Here is a 14,048-nt window from a genome sequence, read left to right as displayed (position 1 = left end):
ATTTTAAAACAGAAATATGGGGACTTACTTATTTTCTTGTTTGTTAAAATGTTGTAAAAATATTTGCATTCACATAATTGCATTTACATTGTACAATGTAATAAATGATCAGTAATAAAAATGAAAAAAAAAAACAATAAAAAAACCAAGCATCTGTAAATACTTTTTTCTTATGAAAACAAATAATCAAACAAAAATGATAAATATCATCAACATACTTAAAGGTATATAAACTCTATACAGCAGGGATACCCAACCACAGCCCTATAGGCTTTTTTATTTTTTGTATTTAAATTTTTCACTGCATTTCCCATAACTCTGACAAATATAGAAATGATAGCTTAACAACAGATAAGGGACCAGCATTGAATACCTTTGCTCTATAACATTACTAAAGGGTGCAAAGAACATTCCTATTCAAAACGTCTGCAAAAATACTTCTAACCAATAATTAGATAGCCGTATGGAGGCAATTTTTTTTTTTTAAATTGATGTTTTGGTGACTCTAAAAATTATATTTTCATTTACTTGCTAGAGAGTTTAATTTGTTATTTCTCAATATTTTTAAACAATATGTAATCATTTCAAAGGCCTAAATATTTGCGCTTGAGACAATAAGTTGTAGTCAAGAAATATTTTTTAAAAATCTGAACTAATAAGAGTGTAATTTGCAAAGTGTGCCCTTACATAGTTCTACATTTTGTGCATCAAAATGTTAATGAGATGGATTTGGACCAGAATGAAGATGAAAATCATGCCCTTGAAATAATGGGTGAATAAAAGGATGTAGTTGTATAGCAGGATGTACTCCTACATTTGGATGTGGGCTAAAGATTGCAGGGACTAGGGCTGTGTGTGGAATTGCTTGGATAGTCAGGTGGGCAGGGTGAATGGCTGTTGCAGACACTAAATGTAGAGGGTGACCAGCAAGGAATGTTGGATGTGGTTGGAATAGAGTTGGTGTTAGTGAAGAAAGGGTTATGGGAGGAAATTGTGTTTGGGGAAAATGATTGAGATGCGTCAGTGGGAGATGATTAACATGTGAATGCATGGAAGCAGTGACTGCATAACGCTGCATGAGGGCATGGTGTATTGTGGTGATTGAAGGATGCTGTTGAACCGTAACTGGCTGAATAGCTTGTGCAGTTGAATAAACAGATGGTCCATTGTTAGGTAATGCTTTAAAATGCTTTGATAATAGCTGTTTCTGCATATGCTGCTGAGCCTGAAGCTGCAATAGCCTATACTTATCTACCTCATCTGGTGAAAATGTTATTGGTGGTTGTGCTATAGGAGGAGATACTGATTTATGATGTGACCTTGGGTGATTGTTCACAACATTGAAGTCCTGCATAGTACTGTCATAATAGCATTTTCCGTTTCCTTCAAGGGGGCTTGAGTTCATATTTACATCATGTAGCCCCAGTCTCTTATGTTCTTTGGTCTCTGGTGAATCAATTCCACCCGAATGTCTTACAGAGGTTAAATCACAATTGAATTTGAAGGGAATAGGGTCAGAGTTTTGCATAAAAGGTTGCACTTCATTAATTAATTGTCTTGATTGCTCCCCAAGAGAAACCGGATGCTCAGTTTTCAAGGTTCGACATTCTCTGCCTATATGGATGATATCCTCAAAAACACAATGATTAAGATTTGTAGAAACGGCAACTTCGTAACTTTTTGATGTTTCTAGTTTTCCATTCCTAGTCCTGTTTTCTGGCATCTGACTTGTATCATAATGAAGGTTGCCTTCGTGACTTGCACTTACATTTGTCAGTGCTGTTGTATCATGTACTGATTGGGGAAATTGAACTGAGAAGTATCTCTGAGAGTGATTCTTTAATTTCATACTACAACCTTCTGAATATTCTCTAGAAGCAATTTCCTTTTCCCCTTGTTTTGTGGAGTGCCCTCTTTCTAAAAGCAACTCAGCGATTAATGTTTTCTTCTCATTAACTATTATATGCTTCACAATTTTTTCTGAAGTGTTTTCTGTGCCGTTGTCTGTAAGAGAGACAACCTTTTCAGAATAACATTTATATGATGTCTCCTTTGTTTCACTTTTATTAAAAGTTCCCTGTTCCTGAACACTTTTTAGAGATCCAACAGTTCTCTCTTTTGAAAAATCACTAAGATTATTACATTTAAAATGTACATCTTCACACCTGTTTATTTGTTTCACTTGTGATCCTTCTGGTATTTGATCATTTCTACTACTTTTATACCTTTTTTTAGATCGATGCACATTCCTGACATATTTAGAACACAATGGTGATTCTGAAAGTTTGTTTTTTGAACTCTTTCGACATGTTTTGTGCTTTTCATTTCTTGATTTATATTTCTGTTTCTTTTCAAACTCATGGGACATGCAGTCATTTTCAGAAGATACCTCATTGTTGAGCTTTTCTGTAATGCAGTTTTGTCTTTCCAAAGTGTTTCTAAGACTTGTCTTGTGTCTGAGAATGTTTCCATGTTTGCATGTTGACCATCTACTAGAATCTGTAGAATCTGAATGTACAGGTGCATTGCTTTGTGATAATAGTTGTGAAGATCTTCTATATCTTAAAGAATTTGTATTACTCTCTGAGTCAGAATACTTACTGTAATCACTACTACTTTCCACCAGACAGCTAGGTGCATGTTGATGTATTTCATTAAGATTTCTACATTGGTTTATTTCTGAACTGTAAAAATGTATATCTTCGCCATTATCAATTGTATTCAGATTGACAAGATTTAAAGACTTAAAACTTGTACTTTTTGAATCTTTAGAACATGAATTATGTTCACAATTAACCCTGTTATGAACAGATTTTCTATTTTCCAGTTGTCCATGAAATGATCTTTTACGTTTTCGTGAATGACAGCTTTCTTTAAAAATACAATTCTGCGAAGCATCAAGGTGGGTGGAAATTTGGGTTGTATTGTCATGCAAATTACACAAGTTTGTCTTTTGTGCAAGTTCCTTAGTTAAGCTGTAATTGCTATGTGATTCATAATCTTTTTCAGATATTTCCTTTAAAATATGTTCTTCTCTTTTTCCTTCTGAAGATTGACTATCGTTTCCATTTGCCATTGCTACAGAAATACCTGAGGCATTTTTCTCATTGCTGTTTTTAAATTGATCATGTTCCTCACAGTTTTTTGCAACTCTTTCATTTGCCTTCGTAATCTTATTTTTTGGAGAACATTTAAAATCAAAATACAATGGATTGCAGGCATATGAAATAGAAGGCTCTGTCTTTGTAAAGAGAACAAGTTCTCTGGGCCACTGCAGATTAGTATTGCCATCTTTGCTTAGAACATTAAGGCATGACAGAGCAATGGTTTGGGCACTGTTATTTAAAGGCTCCTTGCATTCCACTTTTGGATATTCATTCTGGATCTCAACAGTATTATTAGAGGCATCATGATATTCTGCATTTGAATTATCACTTGGCTCAGGTTCATCACATTTCTGCGAAAGTAGCTGTGATAATTGTTCTATTAATATTGCATCTGCAACTGTGTGCTTGTTGGAACATTTTTCTAGAATACCACTTTTCTCCTGGCATTGCTTTGTCTCTGGATTTTCAGACGTAATATCAGACCTTGAAAAATCTTCTAGTTTTGTCTCTTTCAAATTTTCTAGACAACTTATCTCTGAAGATTGAAGTACATGTGTTTGTACGTCCAATTGCCCAATTTCAGTTTGTTCTTTTGTGATTCTGCTATGGTCATCATCATCAAATATCTCTGCATTTGCTGTTCCATAGACTTGGACATTCTCCTCTTTGTCTGTTTGTTCCTTGTCTATCAGCATGCTGTTTTCTGTTGCATCCTCCTCCAAGTGTGCATAGTGTCCAAAGCTTACAGACATTTGCTTGGATTTATGGTTGAGGTTTTCACTGCATTCATTACCATCTTCAGTGTTCTCATTGAAAACTGAAGCAGAAGAATCTAGCTTCAATGGAGCTTTTTTAGAGAAGCAGAAAGAGACCCCTGCCCTATTGCTGACATTGTTGATATTTGAGAAAGGTAGTTGGGTCTGGTTTCCAACAAAACAGCATCTGCCATTATTTAGTACATCTCTGCCAAATAAAATGTCTTGTTTTTCTTCTGTAATATTGCTGCTGGTGACAGAATCTCCTTTGCACAAAACTGTACATCTGGAATTTGCAATTCTGTCATCTTTGCTTTTGAAAAACGTTTGTTGTGGGCCACTTAACCTTGGTGTTTTGTATATTGGACAGTCATCCGACACACTGCAAGGAAGAAAAATGTATATTAGTTACTAAAAACTCAAATCAAATCCAGTGTTTGTGTTTGTATTAACAAATACAAGCAATGTATCTGTAAAAATAAATACCCTCATAGTAACCAAAATATTAGGTTCAGTGAACTTTGTAGAGATTGATACAGCTTAATGATAGATTTGTGTAGGCTGTATAATAATATTAAAATGTTGGTACCTAGTAATGAAAGTGTTCTAAAACTATCAATGGTCAGTGATTGTCCATAGTTATGGCATCCACAGCAAAGGTAAAGAGGGGACAAGACACCCTTCTGGAAACTGAGCTTCCTTTGATTTGAAAGGTAAGAGTGATAGTCTCCAAATTGTCTATTGTTTTGCTGCCCTTGGTATTTTTCTGCCTGGGGTAACCCTATTGATATAGAAATGTCTGGTACTTAGAGACCTTATGCTGACATTCAATGCCCTACTCATTAGCAATCACAACACTTTATTGATCAGCTGTTGGTAATTAAGTTGGTTATTCTGTGCTGGCATAGAGGCTTTAAAGACAAGACTGTGACAAGAACATAGATTTCCATTGATGTAAAGGATAAAGCTCAAACTTAGTTATGTGAATTAACATACAGGTGGGAAAACCAAGCTTCCTCTCTCTCATTCTAGAGAGATACTAGTAGAAACCGAAATTTAACAGAAAGAAAAGAAAAACACTAGATTCCTTTGTCATGCCAAAAATCTACTAATTAATTGTAAATGTAGCTTACACAAATACTAAAAGGTAAACACTCCTCAGTATCCATCTCTTCTTCGGGATTATGAAAGACTGAAAGTGGTAAACTCCTAAATCAAGCTCCTTGCTCCCAAAGTGAAATTAAAAGTCACCTTTAGTGATTGACGTTCAGTTTTTTTTTCAAAACTACAAATAAACATTCATACACTTTACATAGAACTTCTTAATTTTGTCAAAGCATGCAATATACAAAACACGTAGACTGGTTAATGCTACCTTAATCTGCTCCATCTGCTCTGAGAGTGAGGCTGCTTGATGTAACCTCAATGAATATATAGTTATGGATTTAAAAAATCTCAAGTGAGCATATAATGGTTGCTTTCAAATTCAGTTTGATTTTCAAAGTTAATTGTTTTTAATTTTGCAGCATATAGGAAATAATATTAAATTTAGGGCAACAAAAAAATAGACATAAGTGGTATTTGACAAAAATAGCAGCATAATAAAGATAAAAGTGTAATGATATAAATATACCATAAAATAACAATGTAAGAAACAACACAAAAAGTTAAAAAAATATGATATATGACTACACCATATATTCCACACATAATTACGTATTGGGCATGTGATGTATAAAGAGCAGTACCATTAGTACCAGTACCATTAGGCTAGAGACAATATGAAGCCCCTTTGTTGAAAGTTGCAAAATGTATACTTTAGTAACAGAGTTACTCAACAAAATAACTGTGAATTAATTGTGAATTTACAGTGAATTTAAACTTAATTGTTGAATAGGCAAAATAACTGAAATTCTAGCTAACATGACTCAGTTTCCTAAGTCAGCTACTGTTACCTAAATTTTCCAATTCTGTTTGAATTAATGATAATTTAGTGAATTACGTTGCAATATTTTTTTTTAAAAAAAAAAGAGAATGACAGGTAATAATAAGATGCTAGAATTGAAAAGGTCACAACCATATTTACAGAATATAGTTTATTGGAATTTTCTCAAAATTAAAAGTAAGTAAATCAATGAGTCCCAGTGGAATACATCCTGACATATTAAAGGAAATTAAGTGCATGCTCATATATTTTACTAAAATCGTTAACCAATCTCTCATGTCAACAGTTGTTGCAAAGGATTAGAGATTTGCAATACCAAGGGAGAGATAGGTTTGCACATGTGTGTAGCAGAGAAATACTTACAAAATGAACTGTTGAATTCTAAAAAAAATCACATTCCCATGCATGTTAATATCAGCTTACTGAAGGATAACTATGTCAGAGGTGATTGATTTACTTGATTGTTGATGTAGAGAACCAGATCAGAGTAAATGCATTCTACCTAGAACTTGGTAAGATGCTTAACGCTGCTCCACAGCAGAATAATGGGTGAATTAAAAGGTTTTATTTTTTTTTTATTTTTTAAAGAAGCCAGGGGTTCTCAAGCCAGAGATTGAGATATTCATTTGAATACTGATGAAAGACATCTTATAGAATAATAAGCTCAGGTCTCTACAGTAAGGATCTTGCTATTTAATTTATTACAGAACACTTAATTGGAAATATATGTATTTTGGCAGATGACTCAAGCATCTGTTAACATGGCTGGTGTTTGATATAGTGTAAAGAAAAACAGTAATAATTTGGGCAATTAATAAATCTCAGAAAAGTTGCAAGTAATGCATAAAATACAGAGAACATATATGACGCCAAATAACAAATTAGTGAATTGATTTAAGGACAAAGACATTTTTTTTTTTAGAAGTGGCTATACCTTATTATTTTAAAGTAGTGATAATTATTTTCAAAACATCTTGTATTTTGTGAATGAAAACATGATACAAATTAATAACATTAAATATGGCCCATGGGTAGTGATGTCCCGAACGGTTCACTGGCGAATAGTTCCTGGCGAACATAGCGTGTTCGCATTCGCCACGGACGGTGAACATATGCGATGTTCGGTCCACCCCCTATATTTTTTTTTGTGGTCTTTCAACCAAATTTACTAATACTAAGTAAAAATTACTTAGTATTAGTAAATTGTGCCCCTACTCGCAATACCGCGAGTAGGGGCATGTCTATTAAACAGTGAGCAGCCTGTTAAAAAAAAAAAAAAGGTCCTCCCTCCCTGAGCGGGTGGGGGCCCTAAAGTAAAAAAAAGGGGGAGGACTTATTGTCCTACCCCCTGTCCCCCACCCCTGAGCGGTGGGTGGGGGCCCTAAATAACAATGGGGGGGACCTATTGTCCTCCAAACCCAGCCCCCACCCCTGAGCGGCGGGTGGGGGCCCTAAATACCAATAGGGGGGACCTATTGTCCTCCCCCCTGGCCCCCACCCCTGAGCGGCGGGTGGGGGCCCTAAATACCAATAGGGGGACCTATTGTCCTCCCCCGGGCCCCCACCCCTAAGCGGCGGGTGGGTGCCCTAAATACCAATAGGGGGGACCTATTGTCCTCCCCCCCGGCCCCCACCCCTGAGCGGCGGGTGGGGGCCCTAAAAAAATGTCACCCCCTCCCCCCCAAAAACAATGGTCCCCCTACCTACCCCCTCACCCTAAAAATAATGAGGGGGGAGTCAATAAAGCTAAAAAACTGTAAATAAATAAAAATAAACTTACCATTAGATGTCTTCTTTTTTCTAAAATCTTATTTCTTCAGCCCCCAAAAAGGCCAAATAAAAAGCCAGTATAACCGTTGTACTTTGAAAAAAAAAAAAAAAACAGCGCAAAACCAATCAGAGAGTTATGAGTCAAATTACACAGCGTGGGAAAATTCCACAGAACTTTCCCACGCTGTGTAAAATGACACAGAGCACTCTGATTGGGTGGCTTGAAATCCACCAAATCAGAGTGTTCTTTGTCATTTTACACAGCGTGGGAAAGTTCTGTGGAATTTTCCCACGCTGTGTAAAATGACACAGAGCCCTCTGATTGGCTTAAACCAACCAATCAGAGTGTTCTAAGCCTAATTGCAGGGCATGGCAAGGCTTTATAAGCCTTGACCCGCCCTGCGGAGCTCAGTACGCGGCGTGCCCTCGAAGGGTGAAGAAGGAATTAATTTTTTTGCCGCTAGTTTTTTTTTTTTTTTTTTAAAGTGCGACGGTTATATTGGCTTTTTATTTGGCCTTTTTGGGGGCTGAATAAAGAAGATTTTAGAAAAAAGAAGACATCTAATGGTAAGTTTATTTTTATTTATTTACAGGTTTTAAGCTTTATTGACTCCCCCTCATTATTTTTAGAGTGAGGGGGCTAGGTAGGGGGACCATTTTTTTGGGGGGAGGGGGTGACTAGGGGTTTGGGGACCCCTAGTCACCTGGGGGAAAAAAATTTTTAGGGCCCCCACCCGCCGCTCAGGGGTGGGGGCCGGGGGGAGGACATTAGGTCCCCCCCTATTGGTATTTAGGGCCCCCACCCGCTGCTCAGGGGTGGGGAGTAGGGGGGAGGACAATAGGTCCCCCCCATTGGTGTTTAGGGCCCCCACCCGCCGCTCATGGGTGGGGGCCGGGGAGGACATTAGGTCCCCCCCTATTGGTATTTAGGGCCCCCACCCACCACTCAGGGGTGGGGTCCGGGGGGAGGACAATAGGTCCCCCCTATTGGTATTTAGGGCCCCCACCTGCCGCTCAGGGGTGGGGGCCAAAGGGGAGGACAATAGGTCCCCCCTATTGGTATTTAGGGCCCCCACCCGCCGCTCATGGGTGGGGGCCGGAGGGGAGGACATTAGGTCCCCCCTATTGGTATTTAGGGCCCCCCACCCGCCGCTCAGGGGTGGGGGCCGGGGGGAAGACAATAGGTCCCCCCCTATTGATATTTAGGGCCCCCACCCGCCACTCAGGGGTGGGGGCCGGGGGGGAGGACATTAGGTCCCCCCTTATTCTTGTTTAGGGCCCCCACCCACCGCTCAGGTGGGTGGGGGCCCATCACTAGTGGCCAGAAAGAGTCCCTGTGGGTTTTAAAATTTGCCTGCCTATTGAAGTCTATGGCAGTTCGCCGGGTTCGCCAGTCCGCGAACATTTGCGGAAGTTCGCGTTCGCCGTTCGCGAAGGGCAAATTTTATGTTCGCGACATCACTACCCATGGGGATCAAACCATACTTATAGAACATAGATATAAATAGATTAAGGACACAATAAAGGTGTTAACTTGGCTGATGGGTTAGCTGAGATGACCACTAATATAAGTTAATATACGTTTCTAATGTCACTACTTTATGACTTCCTCAGTTAAACTCCTTTGCTAAGAGATATATTCCCCACCATTTTGACTTACATAGTGTAAATATAGTAAATTTTATTTCCTTCTCTACACTTCTACACTTCAGTATCTGCTGGTGAGACTGGTGTTATCGTCTCATTTAATTTAAGTTTTGAGTTTTAGTTTACTGTAGTCAGTAGCTGTTTGTTTAATTAACCAAATCGTAAGCATTCTAAGTTAATTTTGGACCAACTACTTATGAAAAGTGTTTCCCTCTGTCTACTTAGTCTGCCTAGTGTCCACATGTATTTTATATGAAAACACACACAGTACATTTATTGTTCCAGGAAAGTCGCACCAAAAGTTTTAAATGTAGAAATCACAAATATAATATTCTACCGTTTTAATGCTTTTTGTCCATCTTTAGGAATAATGAACCAAAGTGTCCACTTTTATATGGAAGCCACCTTGATAGATTGAGGGGGATACTGGTAGTCTGGTATGTGAACCTAAGTTTGGCTTACATAATGGCTTAGATAAAGGCTTTTTGTGAGCAAAAACATCACTGTTCATCCAACTAATCTGCCTCTGTTCTGGTTCAATAAACCCAGTAATCTTTTTTCCTTAACTTATGTAATTTGGACTGGTGCTGGTCCTGCGCAGTAGAGCAATTGGTCGATATACTTATTTCTCTAATTTAGTCTGCGTCCTTTTTTTATTAGTTGATGCATAGTTTAGGCTGGAGGCTTAACAAATACTAATGCATAAATCAAATGTAGATATGCTTGTCTCCATTATTCCTGTTAAATGAAATCTAGCATTTTAATTTGCTAGGCATGCATACAATCAAATAATGCCATTTTTTTAATTAAAATGCATTTAAAGCAAATCAAGTGAGAATAAATACAAACGATGTACAAGATGGATACAGACAGCTAGCAATCAACGGCTTATTAAGAGGAGATTATTAATGGCATCACAAGGGTCATCACTGCAAACCTCTCACTGGTAAATAGCAGTATGAGTAATGTTGGTGAATTTTAAAGGATTCCACTCTTACATGGTTATCGTGCTGTTAATTACAGCCCGAAGACCTGTTTATTTAGTAAAGTCAACACCATTTATTTTTACACAAGGAATATTTTAATGGTAATTTAAATTATATTCATTATTCCAATGATAATTAATGGATGCATAGAAAGAAGAATAAGACACAAATGTGGAAATGGAAAAAAAATGTGGCTCCTTCTAAAATTAATGTGATTTTGTTTTTTGGTTTTTAGTTCTAAGTTAACAATAAAGTTAAAAAACAATGCAGAGTTGGGTGAAAAAAAAAAGAGAGAAAAAATATTTCTAAAAAGTGTAACATAAGAGATGCTAATTCACATTTTATCTTTTTGTAAAAATGTGGTCTAAAAGGGAAGTATTTATAGAATAATCATGCAGAATTTGCAATAAAAGGCACAAGAAGCCATTGGGGGTTCGTAAAGGTCTAGTAACCAAAAATAACGAGTTTAAAAGCTGTAAAAACTATCATGAATGGTGAGATGCTCATCTCATTAGTAAAAATGGTCTCTAAGTAAAATCCTTTGAACACTGCGTATTTTAAGAAGACCATCTACATTTGCTGATATTTTCATTAGAATTTCTCTTCATATTTCGAATAACAGAAGCATGCTTTGGTATAGCACAGAATAGTTCTCTTTATCCAGCCTTTTAAAATATTAATATGAATATAGGAATTTGTTCTAAAAACTTGTCTAGCCATATTCTATTATGGATAGTGATAGTTAGGAATTTTTCAATTACTCTGAGCTTTGTGAATTAGCTAGCCAGATGTTATAGGACAATGACCACCTTCACAACAGCAGTATACAGTGAGCTAAAAATAATTTACAAAGTTAATTAGACTGGAATAACAAAAGTTATGCAAAGAAAATGTATTTCAGATTGTATACAAGTAGTGTTTAGGTATTTTAAGGATAGACTAGATTGTTTATGTTTTACGGTCTCTAGTTATAAACCTCAGATTTAGGTTAAGGTTACTTTCTTTCAGACTCATGCCTCATATGAATAAATTAAATGGATCTAGACGGATCATTAAATTATTGCTTTGTCATGAGGATTCACTCTCATGGTTTGTCTACTAAAGGCCTAATCTAAGCAATTACTGCAAAGTGCAGGGTATTTAGAGTTAACAGGTCCAAGCTTTTTCTGAGAATGGTAGTTAGTGGCAACTTAATATCATCTGTGACCAGGTGTCAACAAAAAAAGGACAACCACCTCCTGCTGGCCACTCACAGTAGAACATAAGGTTCTAGAACATAGACTCATGTTTACTATCAGAGTCTTTCTTGCCTTTCACCTCCTTTTTATAACTTTGTCATAATTTATTTTATATTTATGTTTTGTGCTCCCACTGAACAGCTCTTTAAGAAAGAGAGGTTGTTTTCTATAAAATAATTTCTCAAGAAATCTAATGTATTGCCTTACCAATCTGGTTGCTTGCGTAGTTCTGCAAGTTGATGTAGACGTTTAAGTGCTTTCTCTTGTTTCTTTTCATCTTTCCAGGACTTTGAAGCAACATTCCGAGCAAATTCCCTTTGTTTTAATTCTTTGAGTCTCTGTAAAACAGATTTTCTTGTGAAATATATGTTGGACATAATTATGCTCTCACAGTCATCGTACACATATAGCCATTTTATGTCTGTATATATATTTTAAATAACATAGCATGAAATAGATTCAATATTTATATTGTTAATATGAATGTTTTGAAGCAAAAACAGAGAATATGAGAAATCTGAGAACGACAAAAGCTCAGAAAAATCAATAGATTGCCCTGTGCTTAGTCTCCACTCAGGTCTCAAAATATTTTAGCTCCCTTGTACCATTAAAAGGAGAACCTATTCTATTTGCATATCAGACAGATTTTGCCCATAACTGCAGTTTAAATCCAAAATATAGCAAGTTCCCTCTGCAAGAGAGATAAAGCAACCACAAACAATTGTTTCTTTCTTCTTTGGGTCTCGTCAGAGAGGTGTAGCTGATATCACTATGGGATGCTGTCATTTAGAATCTGGACTTCCCTTTTGGGAGACATTGATCTATAGGAGTGGTTCCCAACCCAGTCCTCAAGTACCCCCTAACAGTCCAGGATTTATGGATTACTCTGTTGTGTCTAAGGTGTTTTTAGAGAAGAAAAAAAAAACACTTTAGACACAACAGGGTGATCCCTAAATCCTGAACTGGTAGGGGATACTTGAGGACTGGGTTGGGAACCCCTGGTCTATAGTATAGGTCCTCTCTGTAATGACACAAATAAAAAATGTTTTGTGATCTAAACATGGACTAACTGATGGACTAACTGAAGGCAAGTTATTGAGTTTTCTGAGTATTTGCCCACTCTCGGAATTCTAATTTTCTCTTTTTTTGCTTTAATATCAGTGATACAGTACATTAATTTATATATTTCTATAATTTCTATAATTATTCAACACATTACCAGAAAATAGTGTAATGCACAGATTGCATATGTATTTTTTTTTTTCAATATGATATCACAATTCAGGACTGTACAAAAACATATTTAAAATGTTAGAGTAATCACAGTTAAGTATGATAAATCTGCATGCACATATAAATGAAAATTCAATAATTAATATTTAGATGTCGTCACGTGCCTTTTTGTACATGTTTTCATGATGAATAACTGTCACAAGCAATATTCTATGCTTTTGTGAATACACTGAAAATGGACACAGGCAGGGTTATTCACTAACGTGAGAATTGTTGAGAATCCAATGTGAATTCAAAGGGAATTTCAGGATTTAACCAATTTGACAATTTTGAACTTAAAGGGACACTATAGTCACCAAAACAACTATAGTTTATTGTATTTGTTTTGGTGAGTATAATCGTCCCCTCCAGACTTTTTGCAGTAAACACTGTCTTTTCAGAGAAAATGCAAGGTTTACATTACTACCTAGGCCCTAGGCAGTGACCTCCCTTCCCATGCCTCCTGCCCCGCCTCATCCCCGGCAAGCAGAGCAGGATCGCTGCCAGGTCTCACTCAGAGGGTGGAAGTATGAGAGTCAGCAGGGACCTTGCCACCCCCCAAAAAGTGCCCCCAAAAAGTGCCCACTAAAGCTTTGTGGGAAATTGGATACTTTAAAAAATTGGCTTCTCACAGGAATCCTTCTCCTAATACACAAAATGTCATCCACAAAAAAAAAAATAGATACAATAGACTAGTGATGTCGCGAACATAAAATTTTCGGTTCACGAACGGCGAACGCAAACTTCCGCAAACTTTCGCGAACCGGCGAACCGGGCGAACCGCCATAGACTTCAATGGGCAGGCGAATTTTAAAACCCACAGGGACTCTTACTGGCCACAATAGTGATGGAAAAGTTGTTTCAAGGGGACTAACACCTGGACTGTGGCATGCCAGAGGGGGATCCATGGCAAAACTCCCATGGAAAAATACACAGTTGATGCAGAGTCTGCTTTTAATCCATAAAGGGCATAAATCACCTAACATTCCTAAATCACAATGGATATGGATTGACACCTGACATATGACATATTGACACCTTGACATATGGATTGACACCTGTCCTCAGAGTCCCTGATACACACTGACACAGAGCAGAATAGAGACTGTTCCCCCTACATAGGGTCACTTGGCAGATATGTATTGACACCTATCCTAAGGATCCCTGATACACACTGACACAGAGCAGAATAGGGACTGTTCCCCCTACATAGGGTCACTTGGCAGATATGTATTGACACCTGTCCTCAGAGACCCTGATATACACTGACTCAGAGCAGAATAGGGGCTGTTCCCCCTACATAGGGTCACTTGGCAGATATGGATTAA

General features: G+C 37.3%; 1 protein-coding gene across 2 annotated transcripts in view; it reads right to left on the bottom strand.

Annotated features, from left to right (window-relative positions):
• Positions 1-430: 430 nt before the first annotated feature.
• ZNF804B (zinc finger protein 804B) overlaps positions 431-14,048 on the bottom strand; it is a 350,065-nt gene continuing 336,447 nt past the window's right edge. For both annotated transcript variants that reach the window (XM_063452468.1, XM_063452469.1), the window contains exons 3-4: positions 11,656-11,786; positions 431-4,244 (exon numbers count right to left, since the gene is read on the bottom strand). In XM_063452468.1, the coding sequence (XP_063308538.1) occupies positions 716-4,244; positions 11,656-11,786 (3,660 nt within the window). In that variant the 3' untranslated portion in view covers positions 431-715. The remainder of the gene's footprint in view (positions 4,245-11,655; positions 11,787-14,048) is intronic.

Source organism: Pelobates fuscus, chromosome 4 (assembly GCF_036172605.1).
Source record: "Pelobates fuscus isolate aPelFus1 chromosome 4, aPelFus1.pri, whole genome shotgun sequence".
NCBI classification, from domain to species: Eukaryota; Metazoa; Chordata; class Amphibia; order Anura; family Pelobatidae; genus Pelobates; species Pelobates fuscus.
The sequence above is the reverse complement of the archived record's forward strand: the minus strand, read 5'-3'. Positions and strand labels throughout refer to the sequence as shown.